We start from the raw sequence: 23,042 nt of genomic DNA on the forward strand, positions 1-23,042 counted from the left end.
AAACATCTCCTGGTACAGAACTAATATTCCAGAAATAATCTAAACAAATATTTCTTTCTAGTGAAAACTTTAATTAGACAAAGTTGTAAATTTAACAAAAGTGTCTCTGGGAAGTATTTTTAAATGCCCTTAGGAAGGAAAACAATTCCAATTAAAACCCACCCTAATCCTCTGGTCTGTAAGAAAGAGAACACAAAGATCTATCAACAGAGAGATTTTAATAAATGGAATCGTTTACACATTGGAGGGCTAAAAAACAAAACAAAACAAAGAGAGAGAGAGAGAGAACTTGAAGGTAACACAGAGATGAGCTTAAAACACTCTAACCCCCTTAGGCTGGAGGAAATAACAAAAGGGAAAGTGGTGCTATTAATCCAGAGGCTCTGAAACAGTACCCTGCAGAGCAGGGCTGGAGCCCCTGGGGGAGCTCTCAGGGCTGATGCTCCAGGGAGGAGCTGCAGGTGCTGCTACTGAGCTAACTGCAGAAAGGGCTCTGCGACCTCATTGCCCTCTGTCTGCTCTGGGAGCCACCCTCTGATGAAAGGTCCTGAGGAATCCTAACCAGGATCAGGGCATCCTAACTGGGGTCAGCTGGCAAAGGAATTGGTGAGTTTTGAAGTGAGATGGGATGTCTTGCCACCTGGCACAATCCTTTAAAAGATCACGCCTATATTCAAGAGACTAAAGAATAAGCACTGATCTGATATGTAGGAAATATCTGCATATTTTGTAAAATTCTCAAGACAGGTGGGAGAAAATGTTTTGCTACAGAAAAGGAGTCAAAAGAGGAATCATTTTCTCCCCAGAACATGAATTCTCTCTAAAGTCCTATTAATATCATCAATAAGTGTTAGACTTTTTGTAATGAATAATGATTATCCTTTCAGGAAATTAGGCAAATACAATATATGAATCATGTTGTCAAAGGATATATCTTAGTGATAACGATCAACTTAGAAATATTCTATTTTAGAGACATTCATAAATTTAGCTTATATGAGGAAAATAAAAAGACAGAATTCCCAATGGATTCTGAATATATTGAATTGATATGCACTTCAAGTAATTCAGTGAAAATGTTAATCTCTAAATTTATTATGCTTTAAATCTTGCCAATTTTTGCATTTTAGCTACCAATTTTGCTTAGACAGCAATTTTTAATTTTTAAAAAGGATTTATTATTTTAGTTGGAAGTTTAATTATATGGGCTACAGTATTATGATCAAATCGGTGTAGTTTGCCTCTTCTTATCACAGTTTTAAAATGTTTGATTAACAGGTAGTAATTGTAGAAAGTAATGCACATAGACAATGTGTACTGACCAGATCAGGGTAGTAAATGCTTCCATCTCCTTATTACCACTTTATCTTTGCAGATTTTGAACTAGATTCTGAAGACTAAACTTATTCAGAGTTTGTCTTTGCTATGGAATCATCTTTCATCCACCAAAATTGTGGATGTGCACACCCCAAACCAGATGACAAGGAATGGAAAGATAAATAAGTTCAGATAAAGTGTCAATTCATATGCAAAGTGGTATCATTAATAAATCTAAGCCAGGTGTCAGGATAGAGCTTCTGTGAAAAAGAAACTTAAATGTTTAATTGTTCCACTCCTTTTCCCGTTTTCCAGACACACATCGACAGCCAGCTACTTAGGGAGCAGCCCGTTTTTGCGGGATCCTTGCAGATTGCTGGTCCTGATTTGTGTCCTCACGCGTTTGTGCTCTGGAGTCCCAGCTCTCAGTGGTGCCAGTGCCTTGGCACCAGTTTCTTCATTATGCTGGACGGGGCTCGCCGCGCCTGCAGGCTCCCTCTGCCCGCTTCCTTCCCACCTGACCCAGCATTCACACCTCCTCTGCCTGGTCCTATCTCGAAGATCTCTCAGAAATGAAGGTGAGGTCTTTCCCTCGATTGTCTAAACCCACTGGGATGTCAGAGGCAGAGCGTGATGTTTTGTGGGACTGCCTGCCTCACAGGGGTATGGGAGGCTGACGGGGAAGAGACACTTTCCCATGCTGAGGCAAACTGGCAAACACAAAGGCAGATGCAACCATCTCACTGCAGCTCACTGTCTCAAGCTGTTGGTTTCTGCACCCCCCTTTGGCTCCTGTGGGAACTCCTTCACGAGCTATAGCCTGCTCTGTTTTACAGATTGAGGTGAAACTCAGAGCCTTCAAACGACTCTTTAAAGAACACATATGTAGCATGAACTGCACTTACAATTTGGATTTGAACCACTGGCAAGCTATTTTCATGGTAGCCTACCACATTTTTATATCAAAATTACATTTATGAGATTGCACTGATCTGCACAACTGTGTTTGTCTTTGCACTGATGTAATATGTGAATTTGTGCAAGACAATTTTCTGTCTTTGGAAAAAAGGATTTCCTTTCAAGTGTTGCTATCTTGCTGTGTCCTTGATAACTAGGGCTTGGAGGTTATTTAAGAGCTTTGGCATTCAATGTTGTTCACTGAAGATGAACAGCACCCCTATAACAGGATGCAATTAAAAGAAAAAAAACAACATTGCAGCAAGTGGCACTCAGGTGAATTGAGAATCGGTGGGTTCCAGAGGCCTATGTTTCACTGGAGGCAAAAGAAGCCACAAGTTATTCATCACTGCTCTTTACAGAGGATGTGTTTGTTCCAGGTCGATTATAAAATAAAGTGTACACATGATTTAGGAAAAATGATTTATTTTTACAATGCATTATAGGGTATAAAAAATATCTTCCAGTGCATGATAATTTGATCCTCATACCCTCTAAGGTGGAAAGTGGAAGGAAGGTGCTATAATACATGTTTTACAGATGAGGAAAGACAAAACTCTGGGATTAATATGGATAACTATCAACTTCTCTCAGTGAAATGGACTGGACTGAACATTGATGGACAGGTGTCACACATCGGGGAAGAATGTTGGCTGACTTGCAGTTAGTCAGCTTGGTTTCAGAGCTGAATTTATCACTTATTGCACAACTTTCCTCACTTATTGAAACTTTCCTCAGTTTCCTCATCTGTACAAAGGTTACTGACATATTAACAAAAATTATTATGACTACTGATACTATTCACTGAATTACTAAAGTGACCAAGGAAAAGATGACATGTAAGACACTCCGAATGGTGTTTGGCTTGTGACCCTCGATACGTTCATCAGTCAGTCAACCAAGACCACAAAACAATAAAATAGGGTTCGAAATAAATAGAAAAGCCAGGCAAACGCTCCGAATCCCTGCCCATTCATCATTAGTCTTTCTCATGTCTCTTTTCTCCATTGGTCTAATTTGCTATACTTTCTTCCACTCTTCGCTCATTTTGGCAACAGTGTCTTCAGAGGATTCATAAGCCACATTTCTCAAGAAACTTCAAAACGATCTATTTGAATAAAGGCTAAACTCCTTTGGCTAAGCATCCAACACAAGCAGGAAGCATGCTGTAAACCCCTACCTATTCTTCACACTATATTTGCCATCACCCTCCCGTCTCCTCCTAAGCTCCATTTAACTCAGACACATGAGCCTCCAAGACTACAGCTGCTCTCATTTCTCTAGGTGGAAATTCCTTGCTGCACTGCCGATTGACAATGGTGTCACTCTTTAAGACCCCATAGAAGGCCAGTCTTCTACCACATGCCTTTTCCCATCCTGCTTAGAAGTTATTTCCCCTGTTTCTGCTACTAACTTCTTGATTGTGAAACATCGTCTGTACTGTAGTCTCTTGGCAGTTGAGTGTGTTCTATCTTCCACAGAAGATGATACAACAGGAACACAGGGATTTTTTTTTTCAAGATGGAAAAAGGTCCCTTCTACAGCTCCTCAAAGCCTCATTCCTTCTACCTGTCCTTGTCATTGTGTCCCCCACTAGATTGCCTTCTTCGTTTTCTTTCCCCAAGTACCTAGGAGGAGGTCTGGTATGGGCATTGTATAGACTCAAAAAGTCTTGCCATACCGAGGCAAGTTTAACTCATGGGCAAGAAAACAAAGAGTACAAATTTTGCAACCTGATATGAAAGGAATTATATATTTTGTGTTCTGGTAATTTAAAAACTTATGTTCTGGTATCTGTGACTATTAAGAGAAGGGCCAACATGTTTATTTCAAAGAAGGAACCACTGTAAAGTAGCATGTTCAGTGGTTGGAGAGAAAGTAAGGATGAAAAGGATCAGGTTGGATGCACAATCACTTTGGATGGAAGGAGTCATTAAGGAACAGGACTTTCCGGAAGGAGTGAATCAGGGAACAAGACCTCTGGAAGGAGCGAATTAGGGAGTAGAACCTTCTGGAAAACACTCAAGCAGAGGGAAAAAGTCTGAAACAGGTCGAGTTCACTTTTCCCACCCTCAAGAATTGATAGGCCAGGTAACAGCATTTACCTCCTTGAGAACTTCCAAGGACCGTATAGCACTTGAGCAGCAAGGAGACTCAGGAGTTGTTAGGAGCATGTGTCAGCAGTCACCTCTACCTGCTACTTTTGCAACACTGTTCCAATTACTTGAATGATATGATCAACTTTAAAAAAATGGGTAGCATGATACAAACATTCATTAATAAGAACATCATGGGGGGCTGGATTGTGGCTCAGTGGTAGAGCGCTTGCCTCACATGTGTGAGGCACTGGGTTCAATTCTCAGCACCGCAAATAAATAAATGCATAAAATAAAGGTCCATCAACAACTAAAAAAATATTTTAAAAAACCAACATGGGAATTTTAAATTAATTAAGGGCCTTGGATTTATTGAACTGGATTATTGATTTAAAAGATCCATGGATATTTAAAAATATATCTTTATTTGATAGTTTATTCAGTCATTTAAAGGGATGTGGGAAATATTAACTACAGAAATAAGAGATTAGATTAACTATATAAATCAGGTTCTCCTTATTCCTTCATCTACTAAAAAATTTCCTGGCCAGGTCCTTTGTGCCATCCTGTGAGGCACAGAAATGAGCCAATAAAGGAAAATGTAGGCAGAAAGTGACCTTCAAACTGGGCAGCCTGAAACTCACTTTTCAGTCGTGTCCATTTAGGATGCAGAGAACTCAGTCTACTTCGTTAGCTTTCCTCCAGAGCTGGAGGCTGATGTGCATTTGTATCGTGCGATGCACAGCTTCGTCATAAGCTGCCATCATTTATTCCACTACCAAAACATCTGTGCACTATTTCCATTAATAAAGGGAATGGGAACCAGGATCATATTTCATAAATTTTTATTATATTCTGAGGCCAAGGAAAACCCATTCACTGATTTTATTAAAAAGTTATACAATGTAAGGAAACCCTGATGTCCTAAGGGGAAAATATAGAAAAAGCTAATGCAGTCACTTACGTGAATATTCAAGGAAAGTCAAAGGCCTAACTTTAAAACATGGATCTTCAATTGTGTTTATAGCCCATTTTAATTATGTAATCAAATCAAAATTAATTATGGCAAATCAACTACCTCATATGTGAATTTTGCTGTCTAATGTATCAACTGGCAGGTATGTAAAAATGGATTAAAAAGGGATATTTCCACACCAACCTTGAAGAAGAGAACAAAAAGGCATGTGAGCAGAGGTACAGAGCCTTACTCAGGGCTTCACTGGTGTTGCCTGTGAGTGTGACCCACCACCAAGATTTTGCACAGTGAATCCAAACATAGAAAAACACAGAGCTTTATTACACCAACGTTGGGCTAACTTCACCCATTATTTGAAAACATTTTGTTAATAAAACACAAAAATAAGAATGATCAACAAATACGTGAAAAAAAGTTCAACATCTCTAGCAATTAGAGAAATGCAAATGAAAATTATACTGAGATTCCATTTCACCCCAGTCAGAATGACAATGATCAGAATACAAGTAACAACAAACGTTGGCCAGAGTGTGGGGAAAAGGGAGTGCTCATACAGAGTCAGTGGGACTGCAAATTAGCGCAACACCTCTGGAAAGCAGTAAGAAGATTCCTCAAAAAACTAGGACTGGAACTGTCATTTGACCCAGTAATCTCACTCTTCAGCATATCTCCAAAGATTTAAAATCAGCATACCATAGTGACATGGCCACATTCATGTTCATAGCAGCATAATTCATATGAGCTAAGCTATGGAACCAACCAACCGAAACACCCATCAACAGAAGAATGGATTACTCGGACATAAAGTAGGATGATTTTATGACATTTGCCAGTAAATTGATGTATCTGGAAACTGTCATGCTAAGTGAAATAAACCAATCCCCCAAATCCAAAGGTCAAATGCTTTTGCTGACATGTGGAAGCCAAATTGCAATAAAGAGCGGGAGGGGAAGAAGAGAAATTCAGTAGATTAGACAGAGGGGAATGAAAGGACGGAAGTGGGGACAGGAATAGGAAGGATAGTACAATTAATCTAACATAATGTTCCTACATACACATATGAAAACACCTAAGTGAATCCTACCATCATTCCCACCCACAAGAATGGGGTCCTAATTAGAATAAGATATATTTCATGTTTGTATAATTTTATCAAAATGGATTCTCCTGTCATGTATAACTAAGAAGAATGAAATTTTTTAAAATAAGATTAAAAAAATTAAAAAAAAACCACTCAGGTTAGCATATTTGAATTCATTTTATGAAAAAATATAATTGTTCATTAAAATAATTTGATTTAAAAATTTTGAAACATATTCTCCCTTACCTACAGGTGTCCCCATTTTGTAATATAAGCTAAAATTGATGGGGTCTGATGAAACCACAAAACAGGAGTTTTTGATATAAAAAGAAATTTCAATACTGAATTTGAGACATGCAGGGGTCTCCAAGGAACATGTCCAAGCCTTGCTGGAGCCCTGCACCCCCAGGTTCAGAGCCTCAAGTTGGTGCCAGGGACAGAGGAGTGCCCCCAGGTCCCTGCCCCAGCATTACCACATCTTCTTTTCTGATGAATTGGTGCTTATGTGTTGTTAAATAACTTTACCATCATCACACAGGAGGCCAGTTCTTCACTTGAAATATTTTTCTTTTCCTGTGAAGCTACTGTGTTTTAAATATATGCAAGTTATTCATCTATCATTATACTTAGTTTGGTTTGACAATAAAAAAATTGAAGTACCTATTAGTGGATTCCTGTTACAAATATCTTTTAAGCAGAGAATAAGCAGATCAGTACCATTCTGCACATTTAAAAAGATATGGAGGGAATGGACATCCTGTGAAGAGCTACAGGACTCATCCTGTAGTATAGTAAACTTCACCTACTTTATTTTCCTGTCTTCATTGCTGTTGTAAATAAAGAGATGAGACATGGTGGTTAACATTAGTCATTTAAAGCAGATGAGGGCCTAAGAAGATTCCTGAAGAGTGAAAACTATATAAAATATGGCTATTTATTTAAAAATAATCTTTGGTGCATCAACTTTCAAATAAGGGACATAAAAGTAAGTATGGTAATAAATAAATCAGCCAAGCAAAGTTTGAAAAAATGGAAAATTTTTATCACAAGTAACGTGTATCAAAATAGGTAAAATAATAGTAAAAATGATCTTTATAATGTTCAATACATTTTCTATTCACCAGTTTAACAAATTCATGGAAGTGATTATTTTTGTTAGTTTTTTCAATAAATATGAAGTATTCAGAACTGCTGTAATTCTTTGATTCTTCTATTATAAAATTACTATATTTTTCATTTACTTGTTTTTTTTTTTTTTAAACATAAACCAAATGGACTTCCTAATGGGACATATGACATGATTTATCTGGGTAGTTTGTGAAGACTGCCTGTGTTGCCAGGTCTGAATTGTGTAGACCAGATTGCTTTGCTATTTGAAGGTCAGAATCTTTTCAGCTATAGAATCAAATAGTTTGGAAAATTTTGTAAGCAGATTTATAGTAATACTGGTTCTTAAAATTCATTTTCAGAGAATATGCATTTAATATTTTTAAATTTTCCCACTGAATAAATCAAATACAGAGTGTGTATACAATTCAGCAGCAGTTACCATTACAGGGTTTGACTTCCTTTGTATATAACACATCATCATCACTAGCTTTCAAGTGTTTTGTGTGCTGAGGACAAGAATGATTCAATGATGCAGTTCAAGGTCATAAAGGCCTATGCTTTTAAAGTGCTTAAAATGATTTTCCTATCCTAAAAGGAGAACATACTCCATAAAATTCTAAAAATCAAATATTTGGGGAAGTAAACCTAAATACTAAAGGATGTCTTATGCTCTGAAAGGTGGGAAGAACTGATATAAATAAAACCTGTTCTCCTGTAAGTGAGTTTGAATCCATCTAACAGAAGAAAACATTTCTCTTAACTCAAGTTAGGAAATTATTATACACTTTATATATCTTTATATAAAAACGTTACAAGTAGCAAGCATGTGACACAAAGAAATGGAAGAGTAACAGCAATATTTGAGAATGCATGCTTTTTACAATGTGTCTAATAAAGAGGGTATTTTTCCCAACTCAAATATCCAGTACTGACATGCAGGGTAGTTTCTCAGACTGTCAATCCAGTCCTATTGCTAAGTACTTAGTCAAAAACATCTCTGTGGTAGGATATGAACAGTGAAGTACCTGGTTTCAAAAGCTGTTTTTGAAACTTGGTACCTCCCTTTGATATAGAACAAAAAGAAATCAAGGGAATGTAGGAGAGAGAAAAAAATGAAATTTTTCTTATTGCAATCTAGTAATTGGACTCATGACTTTTTACTGCATTTAATCATAATAAAACAATAGGTGTGTAGTCCATAAAACCTCTAGCTGGTGTTTCCATGGTCCACATTTTCACTTTCCTCTGTAGCATGTTCAAAACCACTCAGGAACGCACTATTCTCAAGAAGTCTATATAATGAAAACAATTACATGTAACCGAAGGTTCGTCCAAGGTTGTGTTTTCCACACATCACACAATGTACAATTACATAACAAAGACAGAACCAACACAGAAACAAAAGTGAAACTGACAATAAAAATAAAGTTGGGATCGTCTTAATCAGGATCTAATTTCTTCTTCAAGTTTCCAGTAAATCTCAAAATGTATTTAAAAACTAAGGAGCACTTGGTGGCCAGCAACCAAATTACGAAATGAACATATCATTGTGCAGCGGGGATGTCTTGCCGAAGAAATAACAAATGTCTGTAATTCTTAAGTTTGGATAAAGGCAGTGGAATGAATTTAGAAATAGGTCCACTTTTCACAATTCACTATAGAATTTTCTTTTCACAGTCCCCATGTTTGTATAAATAGTTCTTTTCTGAAAATAAAACACAGTTAAAACATTTTCTCCCAGTGAAAAATGCAAGCAAATACACCAATTTATCAAGGTAGTACAGAGCATGGAAATGCATTTATCTAATTCAGGAATGGTGGATAAACTGGAAGAGTCCTGAGGAGACTAGCTGTTTAACAAATTTAACTGGACATTGATAGAGACTCTTGCAAGTTTCAAAAATAGAGCCACTGTGATATCTGGTGACAAAACAGATGTGCACACAGACAACTTATAATAATGAAACCATTTACATTATCAAGGATTCAAGTTTTATCTTATAAAATTTGACATAGCATGCTGCATTTAATTTTGATGATCTGAGCTACACATTCATGCAAAACTAAGAGTGCAAAAATGTCATGAGTACCTCCAAATACTTAGTGTTTTGGTTATGAATAGAATATTGTCAAGTTATATGAGTAATTACTAGTATTATATATTCACTCCAGTTTAAAAAAAAATGACATTTTTTTTATTTCATAAAACTTGAGTTTCTTCTGGTTTTTTTTTCTTGAAAGAAAGTTCATTGCTTTTAGTATCTTTACTTTAAAATATGTAAAATTGTCAACATCCTTTTAAATAACATTTTAGGACAATGTTTACTGGTAAGAATACTAACGTTTATTTTAAAGTTAAATTGTCCAAGAATCATCCCTCCATCAGCACTGTTCCATGATCTCCATTATGTTTCTAATTATGAAATGCCATGAAACACATATCTCAAGAAATAATGAAAAAACATCACATTCCTGAAAAACTACAAGACGATAGCAACGAAACAAAACAAAACAAAATACAACAAAGTGGGAAAAGGAACCAAGGGTTTTTGCTTACCTTGAATTTTCTTTTTAGACCCTAGTTGTGTTGTACTCAGAGTCATGTTTGCTTAGAGACCCAATGAGGCAGAACCTGGAAGGTTACGGCTGTTTCATTCAACAAAGCAATATTCGCACAAAAATAAACATACGCATTCAACTATTTACTGCAAAACATTTCGAAAACTCATAAAACCATGGAAGTTCTTGTTTTACATCAGCGTGCAAAAACGTATTAAACCAACTAAAATATTTTATATTTTGAGAATGTATAACAAATGGAGATGGTGCGTAAATTCATAGAACAAACTAAATGCTAGGAAACATGCAGAACATGGCTTAAGAAGACTGGATGTGGGAATTTAAAATAATATTTTCTAATTTTAGGTTCTCTGTCTCCATAACTTTTGCTAATCTTAGGGCTGACAATAGAATACAGATAATATGGTATATATTATTTGTATAGAAAGGACAATGATAAAATATTTTAACTAACTCTCGCTGCATATAAACATCAGTGTTTCGTCTTCTAGCATATCATGCTATTGTGAGCCATTTGTAATATAAGCATAATGAGATATATGCGAGGAAACTTTTTTCCATTTTCATACAAAAAGTAAAAATATTGCAAAATATATTATTTGTGCATTAAAATTATTCAACAAGATGAGTTAGCCATCTTGGTAAGGCAATTGTTTTCAAATATCATTTTATCTTAAAATATATAAATGTTGTCAGGGGGTAACATTCATGGCCATGTGGAAATGAATCAGAGATATAAAGCTGTTATTAATTTAATGTCAGAATTTTTGGAAAAATAAATATATGTATAGAAATGCTCTATCTTTGGTCTGTGCGAGATATTTTGCATGTGGGGGTTTCAACAGAGTGTGGGCAGCCCTGAGAAGGAAGAGGGGGAGATGCTGAGACCCTGGCTGAAGCCTTCACTCGGGGGGGAGGGGGGGACTGAAATCTGGAGACAAACTGGCACAGCACACTCTGACAGGTAGAGTCCTCGGATTATAGCATCATCAAAAAATCAATAGATACTGACCGCTGGACGGCTTTGTCGTGTCTGGACAGCCTGTGGCTCGTGGTGGGCACCTCCTCAATCTCGTCGATGTCACAGGCGTCGGCATCTTGGGAGTAGTTGTGTTTCATGACGAGGATGTTCCTTCTGCTCACGGGAGGACCGAGGGGCTTGACCGGCTGGGCGGGCATGTCTGTCAGGATGGAAGCCTCTCTTGTGCTGAGGTTGCTGCGGCTGCCTTTCGTGCTGGACAGCTGGGATCCACAGTGATGGTCGTGAATGCATTTGGAAGATGACCTCCGCAGTTTATGGTAGTTCTCAAAGTCATCTGCCACGTCTGCAAAGTCGGCAGCCGTCCCTGTCCCTCTGAGGGTGCACAGCTCATAGTGCGGAGGCTCAAACACCTCCTGGAAAGCAGTCTGCTCAAAGTCTGACTTCCTTGGGACGTATTTTTTACGGGGCTGTTTGATCTGTACAATGACAGAAATGATAATAAGGATGATCACAATGCAGGAAGTCACGCCAATCACAGTCCCGCTGGTGTTGGTGAGCTGGTCCAGCAGGCTGGCTTTCCTCTTTTCTGCAGGTAGGAGAGAGCGGAGACGACAGACAGACAACGAGAGACAACCCACCACACGTTAATGTCATGGTCAGAACATGTGCTGAAAACTTAGAAACGAGATAGGCTGAGCATCGAAATTTTGCAAGCTTAAAGCAGCAGAAGAAAATATTTTAAATTCGACAAAAGTTCTTACTTGTTAAAAGGCCCTATCTTCTAGCCTTACAGATGACTGTCCCATTGCCCAGCATCTCTGCTTTCAATAAACATCTGTGTGTACACGTATGTGCATGTATGTATGCATATTCATATATTCATAATGCTGAAGAAATATGTACCAGGTCAAAATAGCATGACAATCAGGAATGAACTGGTGATTTTACAAATTAACTTCTTTCTTAGTTACGAGAAAGCTCAAAACTCCCATATGAGGAACATGAATGCATCCGTATCATTTTGTATTTATGTTTGACAGGGAAACTAAAGTTAAAACAACAGTAATATTGTGACACCAAAGGATAATCCATTTCAAATTCAGGACAGACATTTGGGGATGGTGGCATGAGGGCTTGCGAAGACTCTTTCCCAAATTAAATAGCCATGACTGACAAAAATAGAGGTGAAGAGACAACGGTTTAAACTCTGTTTAATGGAACTCTGTAAATTGTCCCCATGGTGTGTGGCGAATGCAGAGGCATTTCCTGGAACATATCTGCTAGATTTCTTTAGGGACAGTGCACTCCTGTGCATTTGAACCATGACCAGTTCTTTTGGCCCTCAAATCATCATCTCTAATCAGAGATGCTTCAGAGAGGAACCGAAGAGCCCTGTTCACACTGGAACACAGAGGAACAAAATCACAATATCTGAAGAAGTGGGGAAAAGAATGAGGAGAAATTAAGTGTCAGAAAAGCAGCCAATACTCAACCAGGCTGACGTGATGGGCGTACAGATGGGAGGAGAGAGAAACCAGAAAACCATCCCACCAGAAAACCATCCGGAAATTCCAGAAACTCAACAAGAGATCTCATATCCAGGTTCAACACAGTCCAAGCAGGACAACGTAAGAGCACCACACCCAGACAATGTCAAAAGTGTTACCAAGGTCAGACTGAAACATAGAAATGAACAAGGGATCGCAAAGCAGCCCAGGAGAAGAGCCCCGAGAGGCCACGATCCGATTCACCAGTGGAAGCCAGCAGGCCATGTGGGGACATATATAAAGTCCTGCAGACCAACAGAGGGTCGCCACAGCTACACACCACAGACCAAGACCAATTGCCAAGGCAAGTACTGTCAAAATGAAATGAAGAATACCAGGTAACCAAAAATGAAAAAGGAAGTCAACACTGAGGAGCTGCCTTAAAAATATATGGAGAGAGGTTCTTTGAGTTGAAAATATGTGACCTGAGACAATAACAAATCCAAAGGAAAGAATTAAACACAGCAACTTAAATAGGAAAATGAATACATCCAATGAAGGAAACTATGTAAATAATTATGGAAGTTCAGTTGCATATTTCACCCACATTCCTTACTTAAAATTGTAAAAAGGCAAGGTTATAGGGTATATAATGGTATTGCTGAGCTTATAACTTATGGATATGTAATGTATTTGGTAATAATGATAAAAAAGGTTGGTAGGAACTAAACTGTTATGGGAGAAAGGAAATTATACCAGAGGACAATATAAATTTATGAAAACAAATGAGGAGTTCAGAAACATTTGATTAAAGGAGTTGTCTAACAAATTACATTAATCTATATCTGCTGTCCTTTCTTCTCCCAATATGAGATATAAAAATAACATAAATTAATGACTACTGCAATGAATTTAATATATATAGATGTAATATGGAGAAAATGTGAAAAATGGAAGAGAGAATAGAACTGTACAGGAGTAGTTTTTATATATCTCACTAGAATTTTTGTTATATATCTTAAATATATCCTGAGAAATCAAGCTATATACTAAAAACCCTGAAGCAACCACTAAGAAAATAAATAAAGAATACCTTGAAAAAACTACTTACAATTAAAATGTTACTGTAGAGTATGTTAACTTATAAAGAAGAGAAAAATAAAGAAATTAAAGATAAAAAAATGAGACATATAGAGAACAAAAACTATAATGGTGAATATACATAAACTATATTAACAATGATGAAATGGGAATAGATTAAATGACTAAAGAAAAAAGCAGAGATTGTTAGACTGGATTAAAAGAAATAAAATCCAGCAATTCATTGCCTTCAGATTAAATGCTTTATAGGCAAAGACACAGTCTGAAATTAAAAGGGTAGAATTACAGTCCAAAGAAAGCTGGGGTGGTTACACCAATGTCAAAGTATATTTTTAAGACAAAAAAAAAGTTTCTTAACATTACATCATCATTTTATGTTGATAAAAGGGTAAATCCATCAAGGATACAAAATAGTTGTAAATTTTTACAGATCTTTCCACCAAGCTAAAAAATGCACGAATCAAAAGCTTTACAGAGTTGAAGCGAGAATCAGAGGATTCAAGAATGAAACTAAAAGAACTGAATACTCTCTCTTAATAATGGACCAGAGGCGAGAAAATCAAAAGGAAAACAAAAATCTTAAACACCTCTGAAATAGGCCTATTAGACATAGCAGTATCTCAGATTCACCCAATATCAACAAGACACATTCCTTTCAAGGGCATGTGGGACATTCTTTTAGGCTACATTGTAGGCTAAGCCCCAACAGCAGACCTGATCAATTAGAAATGATTGAAATGATAAGAAAGAAGTGCATTCTCCTATCACAAGAGAATGAACTGCAAACTTAAGGTAAGTTTTCCTCATCTGGAGAAAGGGGTTTGGTTTTCCCCCATGCTCACAGGTACACATTCTCTCGATGCTCTTGGCTCCAATGTTCTTTACAGGTATGGCCACAAGTCCACCTTGGGCAGAAGGCTGATGGTGACTACTACTCGTCTCCAATGCTGCATTAGGACAGGTCCAACAATATTTAACTTCTCATTTGCTCCCAAGTGGTTCTTCCACAATTGTCACCAACACCCCCCATGGAAGCTCTTGATACCAGACCATTCTTTCTAATGGACCTGCCATTCTAAATGACTCAATCAAGCAATGGCTACTCAACACTTCTGCTTGAAGAAAGCCTTTTGATAGATAACATTGGACTTTTATAAACATAATAGAATTATTTGCCTGTTTATTTTTCTTTGATAATTGTTTAATATTGACCTTGAGTGAAAGAGTTTATATGGCACTTTGAACTTAATTAATCAATGCCACACAAACCAGCCAAGTAACTCTGTTTAAATGAAAAAAAAAAAAAAATCTGTGTGTATAGGCTAGAGAAGGGCTCAGGGACACTAGTTACTATTTTTATTGGAAAGAAAGAAAAACATATTGGTAGCAAAATAGAAGTGGAATTAGGTGGCTGAAAGCAATTGGAAGTATCAATGCCCCTGCAACATATTTTATCACTAGAAGATGAGCTCAAAATGCAACAAAGACAAACTGGAGTAAATGAGAGGTGTCACCATGGATTTAAGGGGTACCCGTTACACTAGGGAAGAAATGTGCTGTGCTGTAGGCATCCATATCATTTCCATGGTTCTGCAGACTCTAACAAGATGTCTTTAATGGCCATTCCAGTATCAATTATCCTCCAGTGTACATGCAAAAATTAGGAAACCTCTGGATACAGTGCAAATCAAGATAAAGAAAATTGCTTACAGATTGGTTATATAAAACAGATGAAGCTCATAGAAGCCACTATATGCTCAATTTTTAAGTCAAGTGCATACAAACTTCCTTCCCATTCCTTAGGAAGGGGACCTTGCATATTTCAAGAACTGATCATTACCTTTACAGTGATTTTCGTCCCAAGGATACACACAGTTCTGGAGTCCGTTGCAGACCAATGTATTGTTAATACACATGTTACTATGGCAGAAGAACGTGTTGCCTTCACAAGGAGCTAAAAACAAAGAACAAGAAAGAGAGCTGTATCTTAGCTCAGTCATAAATCACTCACACTGCAAAAAGATTAGATTGATAATTTGCCAATAGATCAAGGCAAAAAGTCAGTCATGTGATATTCAGAAGTGTGGCTTTAGCATTCATTGTCTCTTGCATATTTTTCTGGGAGGCTCAGCTAATAAGATGGCATGAGACCTCTGCCATGAATCCTACCATCCACAGAGGGTTCTAGCTTGTTTTTAAATCATACAGTAATGGAGCAAAACCTGTATACTGACTACTGGCGTGAATTATTCTTTACAAAGAAATTCCACATGCATAAAGTTAGTTTTGCTGTACAAAACTACATAATTGCAACACTAAAATATTTTGAAAAATATGCATCAGATAATAATGAGAAAATATTCACAAATCAATCCCTGTGAAGTCACTTAGGCATATGAAAAAAAAAATACAAGTAAGTCATGGATACTCAGAATCAAGGGGAAATTAATCCTGAACATCAGAAACAATATATTAACTCAAATTTTATATACACACACAAAAAAATAAAACTAGCCCATTATGCAAGTATTTTATACATTCTAGTGACAGACTACAATGACCATGATCTCCAAATTATTATGCATATTTAGGCACTGTGAAGTATAACTGAAACTCCAAGAAAACATGAAAACTAGGTCCATAATTACATGGGACAGTCAATACAGCAAGGTAAAATGTTAGATATGATTTTAATGTTAAGAAAATGTTCCTTTTTATGGTTAGAAGAATGGCAAGTTTAGAACAATCTCTATAGTAACACTACACTGTAGATTAGAGTAGGTCCAGAGTTCTTTAAAACAAACTTGTTTTTACCTCTGTAATCACTGCATACCTCATGAGTTGTAATTTTTATTGTTTTAAATAGTTCTGTAATTATTATACATATGGACATCCTGGAAAATGTATGGCCTACACAAAATGGGTAATTTGTGATGATTAGTTGGATGAGCAATAAAAGCCTATTGATCTATTTTGCTGTGATGGGATCAATCCTCAGGCAAGTACCCTACACTGAACTAACCCTCCAGCCCAGTGAAGACTTTTTAAGGATCAAGATTTCTTAAAACTACAGTCATACATAATGACATTTTTTTTTTCATTTTCAAAACTAGTGCCTGTGTTTTACAATATTAGCTTTGTTAGTCTATTTGAGATATGATTCAAAATGGTCAGGAAAATATTTTGCATAAGGCAATTTGAAATATTTTAACACCTTTTCTAGAGAAATTCTTAAAGTAAAGTTCTCAAACCCCAAGAAGTCAAAAGCAATACATAGCTATCTTGGATTTAGGCACAGTACCTCCACCCCCCACCCCCACCATTGACTTTTAAGTTCCAGGTAGAGGGTGCAAAGACTTCCTAGTCTGTTTCATATATATATGAGAAAGTGGAGAATACAGTCATTTTGAAAAGAACAGTCTCATACCTGACATTTTATTGAGTTAGTGACTTGTTAAGCACTATTAAAAACTGCTATAATGTGAAATTTAATCATCTAATACATTACTGCAAAAATCTGCTTTTTATTATGGAGCTAAATTTGAATTTCTGTAGCCAACCATAATCGTTTTTGTAGAACTTATATGGTCTCTTGAGCAGATAATAAATGATGTCCAAATCTATACACAAAGTATAAGGGAGTTTTCTGCAAATTGGTTTGAATAACTGCAAAATGGTTTTGTAAAAAGCATGACTTAATTCACTGCAGTGATTTCAGAAGGCTAGTCATCCAACAAGTAAAGAATACCTGTAGAGAGACATGAATATTTATTGATCTTCCATAAAGAATTGAAAATTATTATAAAAATTATCTAATAGAATGAGTTAACTTAATACTTCTAAATGTGTAAATAAAAGCATTACTATATTCTGGAATTAAGTGAAGTTCAGTGGTATGGTGATAAGAGCACTGAAATTTGAATTTCAAGTAGTCCACATTGGTCTTACTTGTTTCTGTTTCTTATTAATTGTGAAACTGTCAATTGATGTGCTGGAACCAGTAACCAAATTTTAGTGGTTTTACTGACATTCGATAGATAATCTAGGAATACCAACAAATCACATTCCTGATGCTTCTGGGCATTAAATAATTTTGCAAACGTGCCAGTTTAATTGGAAATCATCATCACTCTTTTTTTGCATTATTTTAGGCAATGCTTCATATCTTTTCTCCTTTAGTTTCGATAATTTATAGACTTACTGGGCAAATGACAAACAAAATACGTGCATGCTCCGTCACACACAAACACACCCCCAAAATGCAATTAAACACTGCATGGCTAAAAGCCAGATCTGTAACATCTATAACTTTGAATAAAAATTAATTTTTATCTTATAAAGAGCAAAAATATAATTTTATATTGGTTTCTGAATGTAGTGAGGATTATCTGGATACTTCTCTGATAAATATAGATAGGCAGTGGGTCCTTCAAGATTCTCATTTCTCTTCTGCTTAAGAACTCAAAGGGTACTTTCTGGTAACCAACTCAAGCTCACAGGAGTATTGGTCTTAAGGCCTCCTGAGCATAAGCTGTGGGGACCCTCCTACTACAACCCCACTTCATGGGCAGAGAAAAATAAACTGATTTGTTAAAATGCAGTGAAATAATCTAGTTGGTCAAGAGAATGGCATACGTAATAAAATACCATTGCTGTTGATTTAAATAACCACTTAATAGAAAGTGAACCCCATAACATTGCCAAAGGAGTCTCCCTCATGAATCAGCCCATGTGCACAGTGTCAAGTGTGCTGTTTGCGCTGTGCCATCAACTGGAATTGTAAATAAAGCTCAGCCTTGTGACTCTGGCTGCAAACAGGAAGAATGCTTATGTATTTGCTTCTTCCTTGAGCAAAAGCAGGCTTCTGAGACTGACCAGTGGCTGTGGGCATTTTCAAACTCCTTGCTCTGGACCTGGCTAAGCATTTAGTTACCCAGTTACCACATCTGCCAAATAAGGGAAGGTAATGCTTACCCAAGAAATTGCATTATGTCCAGAACGTAGTGTGGCTATACAGATGCACACAGAGGCATGTTGGTAACTGTGTGAGGAGAATGTTGCACAGAGGCTGTGAGTCAAAACATCTCATTTTGAAGCATGGGCCCAGCACTTCTTGGTTGTGTGACTCTGAGCAAACATATTCAAATGTTTTTGTTCCAGTTTACATCTGTCTGATGGTGACAATCTTTACCACATAGAGTCATCATGAGAATTAAATGTGATAAACTCATAAACACCATAAAACAGATACTGTCCCAGTGTATATGATAAATAGAGTTTAGCTATTTTTGAACTATTCTACTATGAAACTTACCAAATATAAAATAAAACTTTTCAATGCGGAGGAGATGAATGATACAAAATTTAAGTGACTTACTGGACACCGAATTTCTTAACTTGTGAAGTAGGGACTGTCATTCACAGACCCTTGTTAGCACAGCATGAGGATGAAGAATTCAAAGATATGATTGGGGTGTCCCTGAAACTAGAGATTCCGTGGGGCTTAGGTACATTTATATCCTGGAGGGTATATGTCTCTGCCACAACCTTGCCCAGCATAAAATACTATGGTTTGATTCTAAAAGGGGAGAAGGACACAGAATTTATGCCTACTAAATATCTTGATAATTGTAAGTTTCAGCATGGGGTTGTACTATGTAATGGGAGAAAGACTTAACTGTTTAAGATATTTACTTTTGATATTCCATTTTTAACAGTTTCACAATCAAATTTTTAACAGTTTCACCATCAAAATAATATGTATTCTTTAACATCAAATTGTCAGGTAGATATTCATGTCTCACTTGAAAAGACATGATAAACAGTATTTAGAAGAGAATGCATCTTGGTTTGCTGGTTCCAATATAAAAGGAATGTTTTCTCAAAGTGTTGAGTGATCCTGTACAATTGAGGCATGAATTAAAGTGACAATATTTTCTTACAATTGTAGTAACACAATTTTTAGAAATTGCATACATCCAGACTTTATTTTTATAGGTATTTTAACTGCAATTTTTCAATTCAAAGTGTCCATTGAATAGTTATCCACACATTTCATAACAAGTTCTTTGGAAACACAAAATTTAGTACAAGGTTTAACTCCAGAGGGGAATAAGTATATTGTGAGAAAGTGAGACCAAGAAACAGGGTTTGGGACTTGCTTAGAGTCAGCTGCAAACTGAAGTGGTCAGAGAAGTTGCACAGCAAAAAAGCCTGTTCAGCTTTGTTTAACATTTAATCCAAGTAGTTCTAATTTCACTTGCTCACAAAAAAAATAAATAAATAAATAAATAAATAAATAAACTTCAGGAAGTATCACCCTTGTGTTTCAAAATCATAACAAAAAAAAATCCTTAATTCTTAAGGAGATATAGAATAGTCTAGGATATTACAAGACATACACTTGGGTGACAAATAAGAACATACTTTTGAAAAACTCTTATGGAAATGTTATTGAAAATACGAAAGTCAAAATGCAATAGTGATTTCTAGAAATTACTCCAATTACACTGTACTTAGCACTTCTCAGATTTTTTTATATAGACATATATACACAGAATTAAAAGTATATGTATAAAAACACTTGTGTAGTTTCATTATTGGGGAAAATCTCATAACATTTCAGGAAAAGAATATCAAATGTTAACCAAGAAATCCAATTTTGTCTTTGGGATTTTTGAGTCTGTAAATGGTAATTTTTGCATGACATCTATACTTCGCTATATTCAAGAATAAAGAACTTAAAATGCATTTCATTGTTTCTAGGCTTTGGTTGTTTTAATTTTTAATTTTTTCCTTTTGTTTTTATTTTTTTTTCCTTTTTTTTAAACTTACATCTGTTCCCATTCTGACCACAAGGTGGCGGCCACACACTAAATTTCAGTGACAGTGTTTCAATCCTTCATTAGGATTGCAGGCACCTGTGACTAACCACCTTTATATGCACAGCCTACTGACTCTTTAGAAAGAAACTATTTAGCAGGAGACAACAGAAATAATTTTGAGCACATTTTAATTAGGAAGCAAGAAAGATGGATAGCCAACATACAAAATTAAGGAAGTTTTACAGAGTGTGTTAAATAAGGAATCATAAAACACATGCCTTACAATGCCACAGACCTCACCACGAGTACAGCATCATTCTCTTGTGTGTCTGATCTGTCTGATCTGTTAGCAAGCACTGTTTTGAATCCACAATTAAAGGGCTTTATACTTACAGTTGCTACTTGAATGCTGAAGCCATTAAAGCTTATTCTACCTGGATTATTCCATTCTCTGTTTTTAAAATAAATCCAGCAATTCACTAAATAATATTCAAGAACTATTAAAATAAAATTGAAGTAAAAGGGGTAGATTTCTCTATGAAACACTGATAATTCAAAAACCTATATTTGTGACTAGTAAAACTATCATCTGTATATTAGTTCAAATAAATCATAATACTGCATCAAGAAAATCTGCAAGTAAAGGCGATATTTTATAATATGCTTCGATGATTCCACTGATCATCTGAACATGCACAAGTCCCAGGGTCAAATGACCCTCTGGCCATGCCACCGTTCTCCCTGCAAGTCCCCCCCATTTCCTGCTTCCCTTATAATCCTGTCTTCTACCTCTGCCAGCCTGTGGGCACAGCCACGCGCTCCTTCACACACATGCACACTTACTGCACATCCGCCCACACCCCAGTGCCACCCCCACTCCCTTGGGACTTCTGCTTCTTTTCTTTCTTCATTTTCATCCTTTCCTCAGTCGTAATCTGAGCGGCAATGCTCGCAAACATGTCAAGAAGCAGGTGGACAAGCAAGTGGTTTGGAGGACATTTGCAGCTTTTTGCTTTATTTCTGGGATTTGCTTCTTATTTTTTTTTTTTTAAGTGATGGGAGATTAAACCCAGGGGTGCTTTGTCACTGAGCCACATCCCCAGATCTTTTTATCTTTTATTTAGAGACAAGGTCTCGCTAAGTTTCTCAGGGCCTTGCTGTGTTGCTGAGGCTTGCCTTGACCTTGTGATCCTCCTGCCTCGCCTCCCGAGTCACTGGGGATTGAAGGCGTGCACCCCTGCACACAGCTTGGACCCACGTCTACGTTTATTAAAACTTTCTGAACTTCAAGATGCTATGGAGCCTCTTGCTATATTTGGTCCAGAGATGTGAAAAAAGCTTCCCATTGTTTTAATCATGTCAACATTATATACAGTTAGGTAGTGAATTCATACTACATAGCAAAATCTAGCACACCCGAAACTCCCTTTGATTTTATTCGTGGTAATTTTGATCAATTCAGGTGTGCTCTCTGCCTTCTGAGGCCACGTTGCTGGTGTCTGCAGACGTCTGTAGTCAGATTTCCAGAGCCACCATGGGCTCCCTCTCTTCTCCCACCTCGTCCTTTTTGTGATGCCCTCAGCTGCACTCTGAGCCCACGCCCTTGACTCTGGGCTCACACCCGGCTCTGACTCATGTCTGAGAACCAGACTTGCCCTGATCATTCAAATGGCTTCTTAACATCTCCACTTGGAATTCTAGTTACTGTCTCAAGTGAAGCAGGGCTGACTGGGGCCACAGAGGATCCTTATCACCCTAGTCCTCTTAGTGCCCTTGTCCACCTTGATTCTTCCTCCACACAGAGTACAGGGTCCGGCCTCCCCCCAGCCCTGCAGGCTCAGGATTTTCCTGAGTCCTTTCTTCCTGGACAGCCTTGGGCAAACTGGCCATCACTTGTGCCTCAACCCCAGGCTCTTGTTAGAATCTCCACTGTTGCCACAGAGCATGGCCACCTCACCCTCTGCACAGGGTCTTTGGAGACACGGGCCACTGGGAGCTTGGCCACTGGACAGTCTCAACCAGACCGTGATTCCCCACTGCTAGAGATACTCCAGTTCCTTCCTTGTAGACTTAATTCCAAGTCCTTAGCTCACAGCGGCTTCTATGCTCACAGCCGCTGACTGTCCCAGGCCTACCTGTGCCTCCAAAGCTCAGATGTCACCAGCACCAGTACAGCACATGCACCTCATCCCCGCTGCCCCACAGGTGACCCCGGGTGGTTTCCTGCACCGCCCTTGTTAGGAACTGAGCTTTCTCTCTTTAATTAACTTACCTGAGCATCATTTACCTCCTCTTCTAAGACCAAATGACAAATCCCTGTGCTGCTTCATTAGGTGCTTAATGCAGGCTTGCTGGCAGGCCACGTACCTCAGTGGAAATTCTTGAGGCAGCACCATGTATATGAAGTGCTACCCTTTCGCTAGATCTGACAGTGGCTTTGATTTCTAAGGAATTTCAAGCTTTTCCTGACAAAGTTGATGGAGGAAAAGAACTGAAGCATCAGAGACGGTAATGATAAGTAATCAATTCAG

At 37.3% G+C, this 23,042-nt stretch overlaps 1 protein-coding gene across 4 annotated transcripts in view; it reads right to left on the reverse strand.

Moving 5' to 3' along the window:
• Nucleotides 1-5,646: 5,646 nt before the first annotated feature.
• Neto1 (neuropilin and tolloid like 1) overlaps nt 5,647-23,042 on the reverse strand; it is a 113,313-nt gene continuing 95,917 nt past the window's right edge. For 2 of the 4 annotated variants that reach the window (XM_046448554.2, XM_046448556.2), the window contains exons 8-11: nt 15,528-15,641; nt 11,130-11,685; nt 10,095-10,169; nt 5,647-8,829 (exon numbers count right to left, since the gene is read on the reverse strand). In XM_046448554.2, coding sequence (XP_046304510.1) covers nt 10,109-10,169; nt 11,130-11,685; nt 15,528-15,641 — 731 coding nt within the window. In that variant the 3' untranslated portion in view covers nt 5,647-8,829; nt 10,095-10,108. Of the gene's footprint in view, nt 9,243-10,094; nt 10,170-11,129; nt 11,686-15,527; nt 15,642-23,042 lie in introns of those variants that run through there. The other 2 variants (XM_046448555.2, XM_058580684.1) reach the window with 2 other exon arrangements.

Source organism: Marmota monax, unplaced genomic scaffold (genome assembly GCF_021218885.2).
Source record: "Marmota monax isolate L192 unplaced genomic scaffold, Marmota_monax_Labrador192_F-V1.1 WCK01_AAM20220418_F8-fsc00060, whole genome shotgun sequence".
Taxonomy (NCBI): Eukaryota; Metazoa; Chordata; class Mammalia; order Rodentia; family Sciuridae; genus Marmota; species Marmota monax.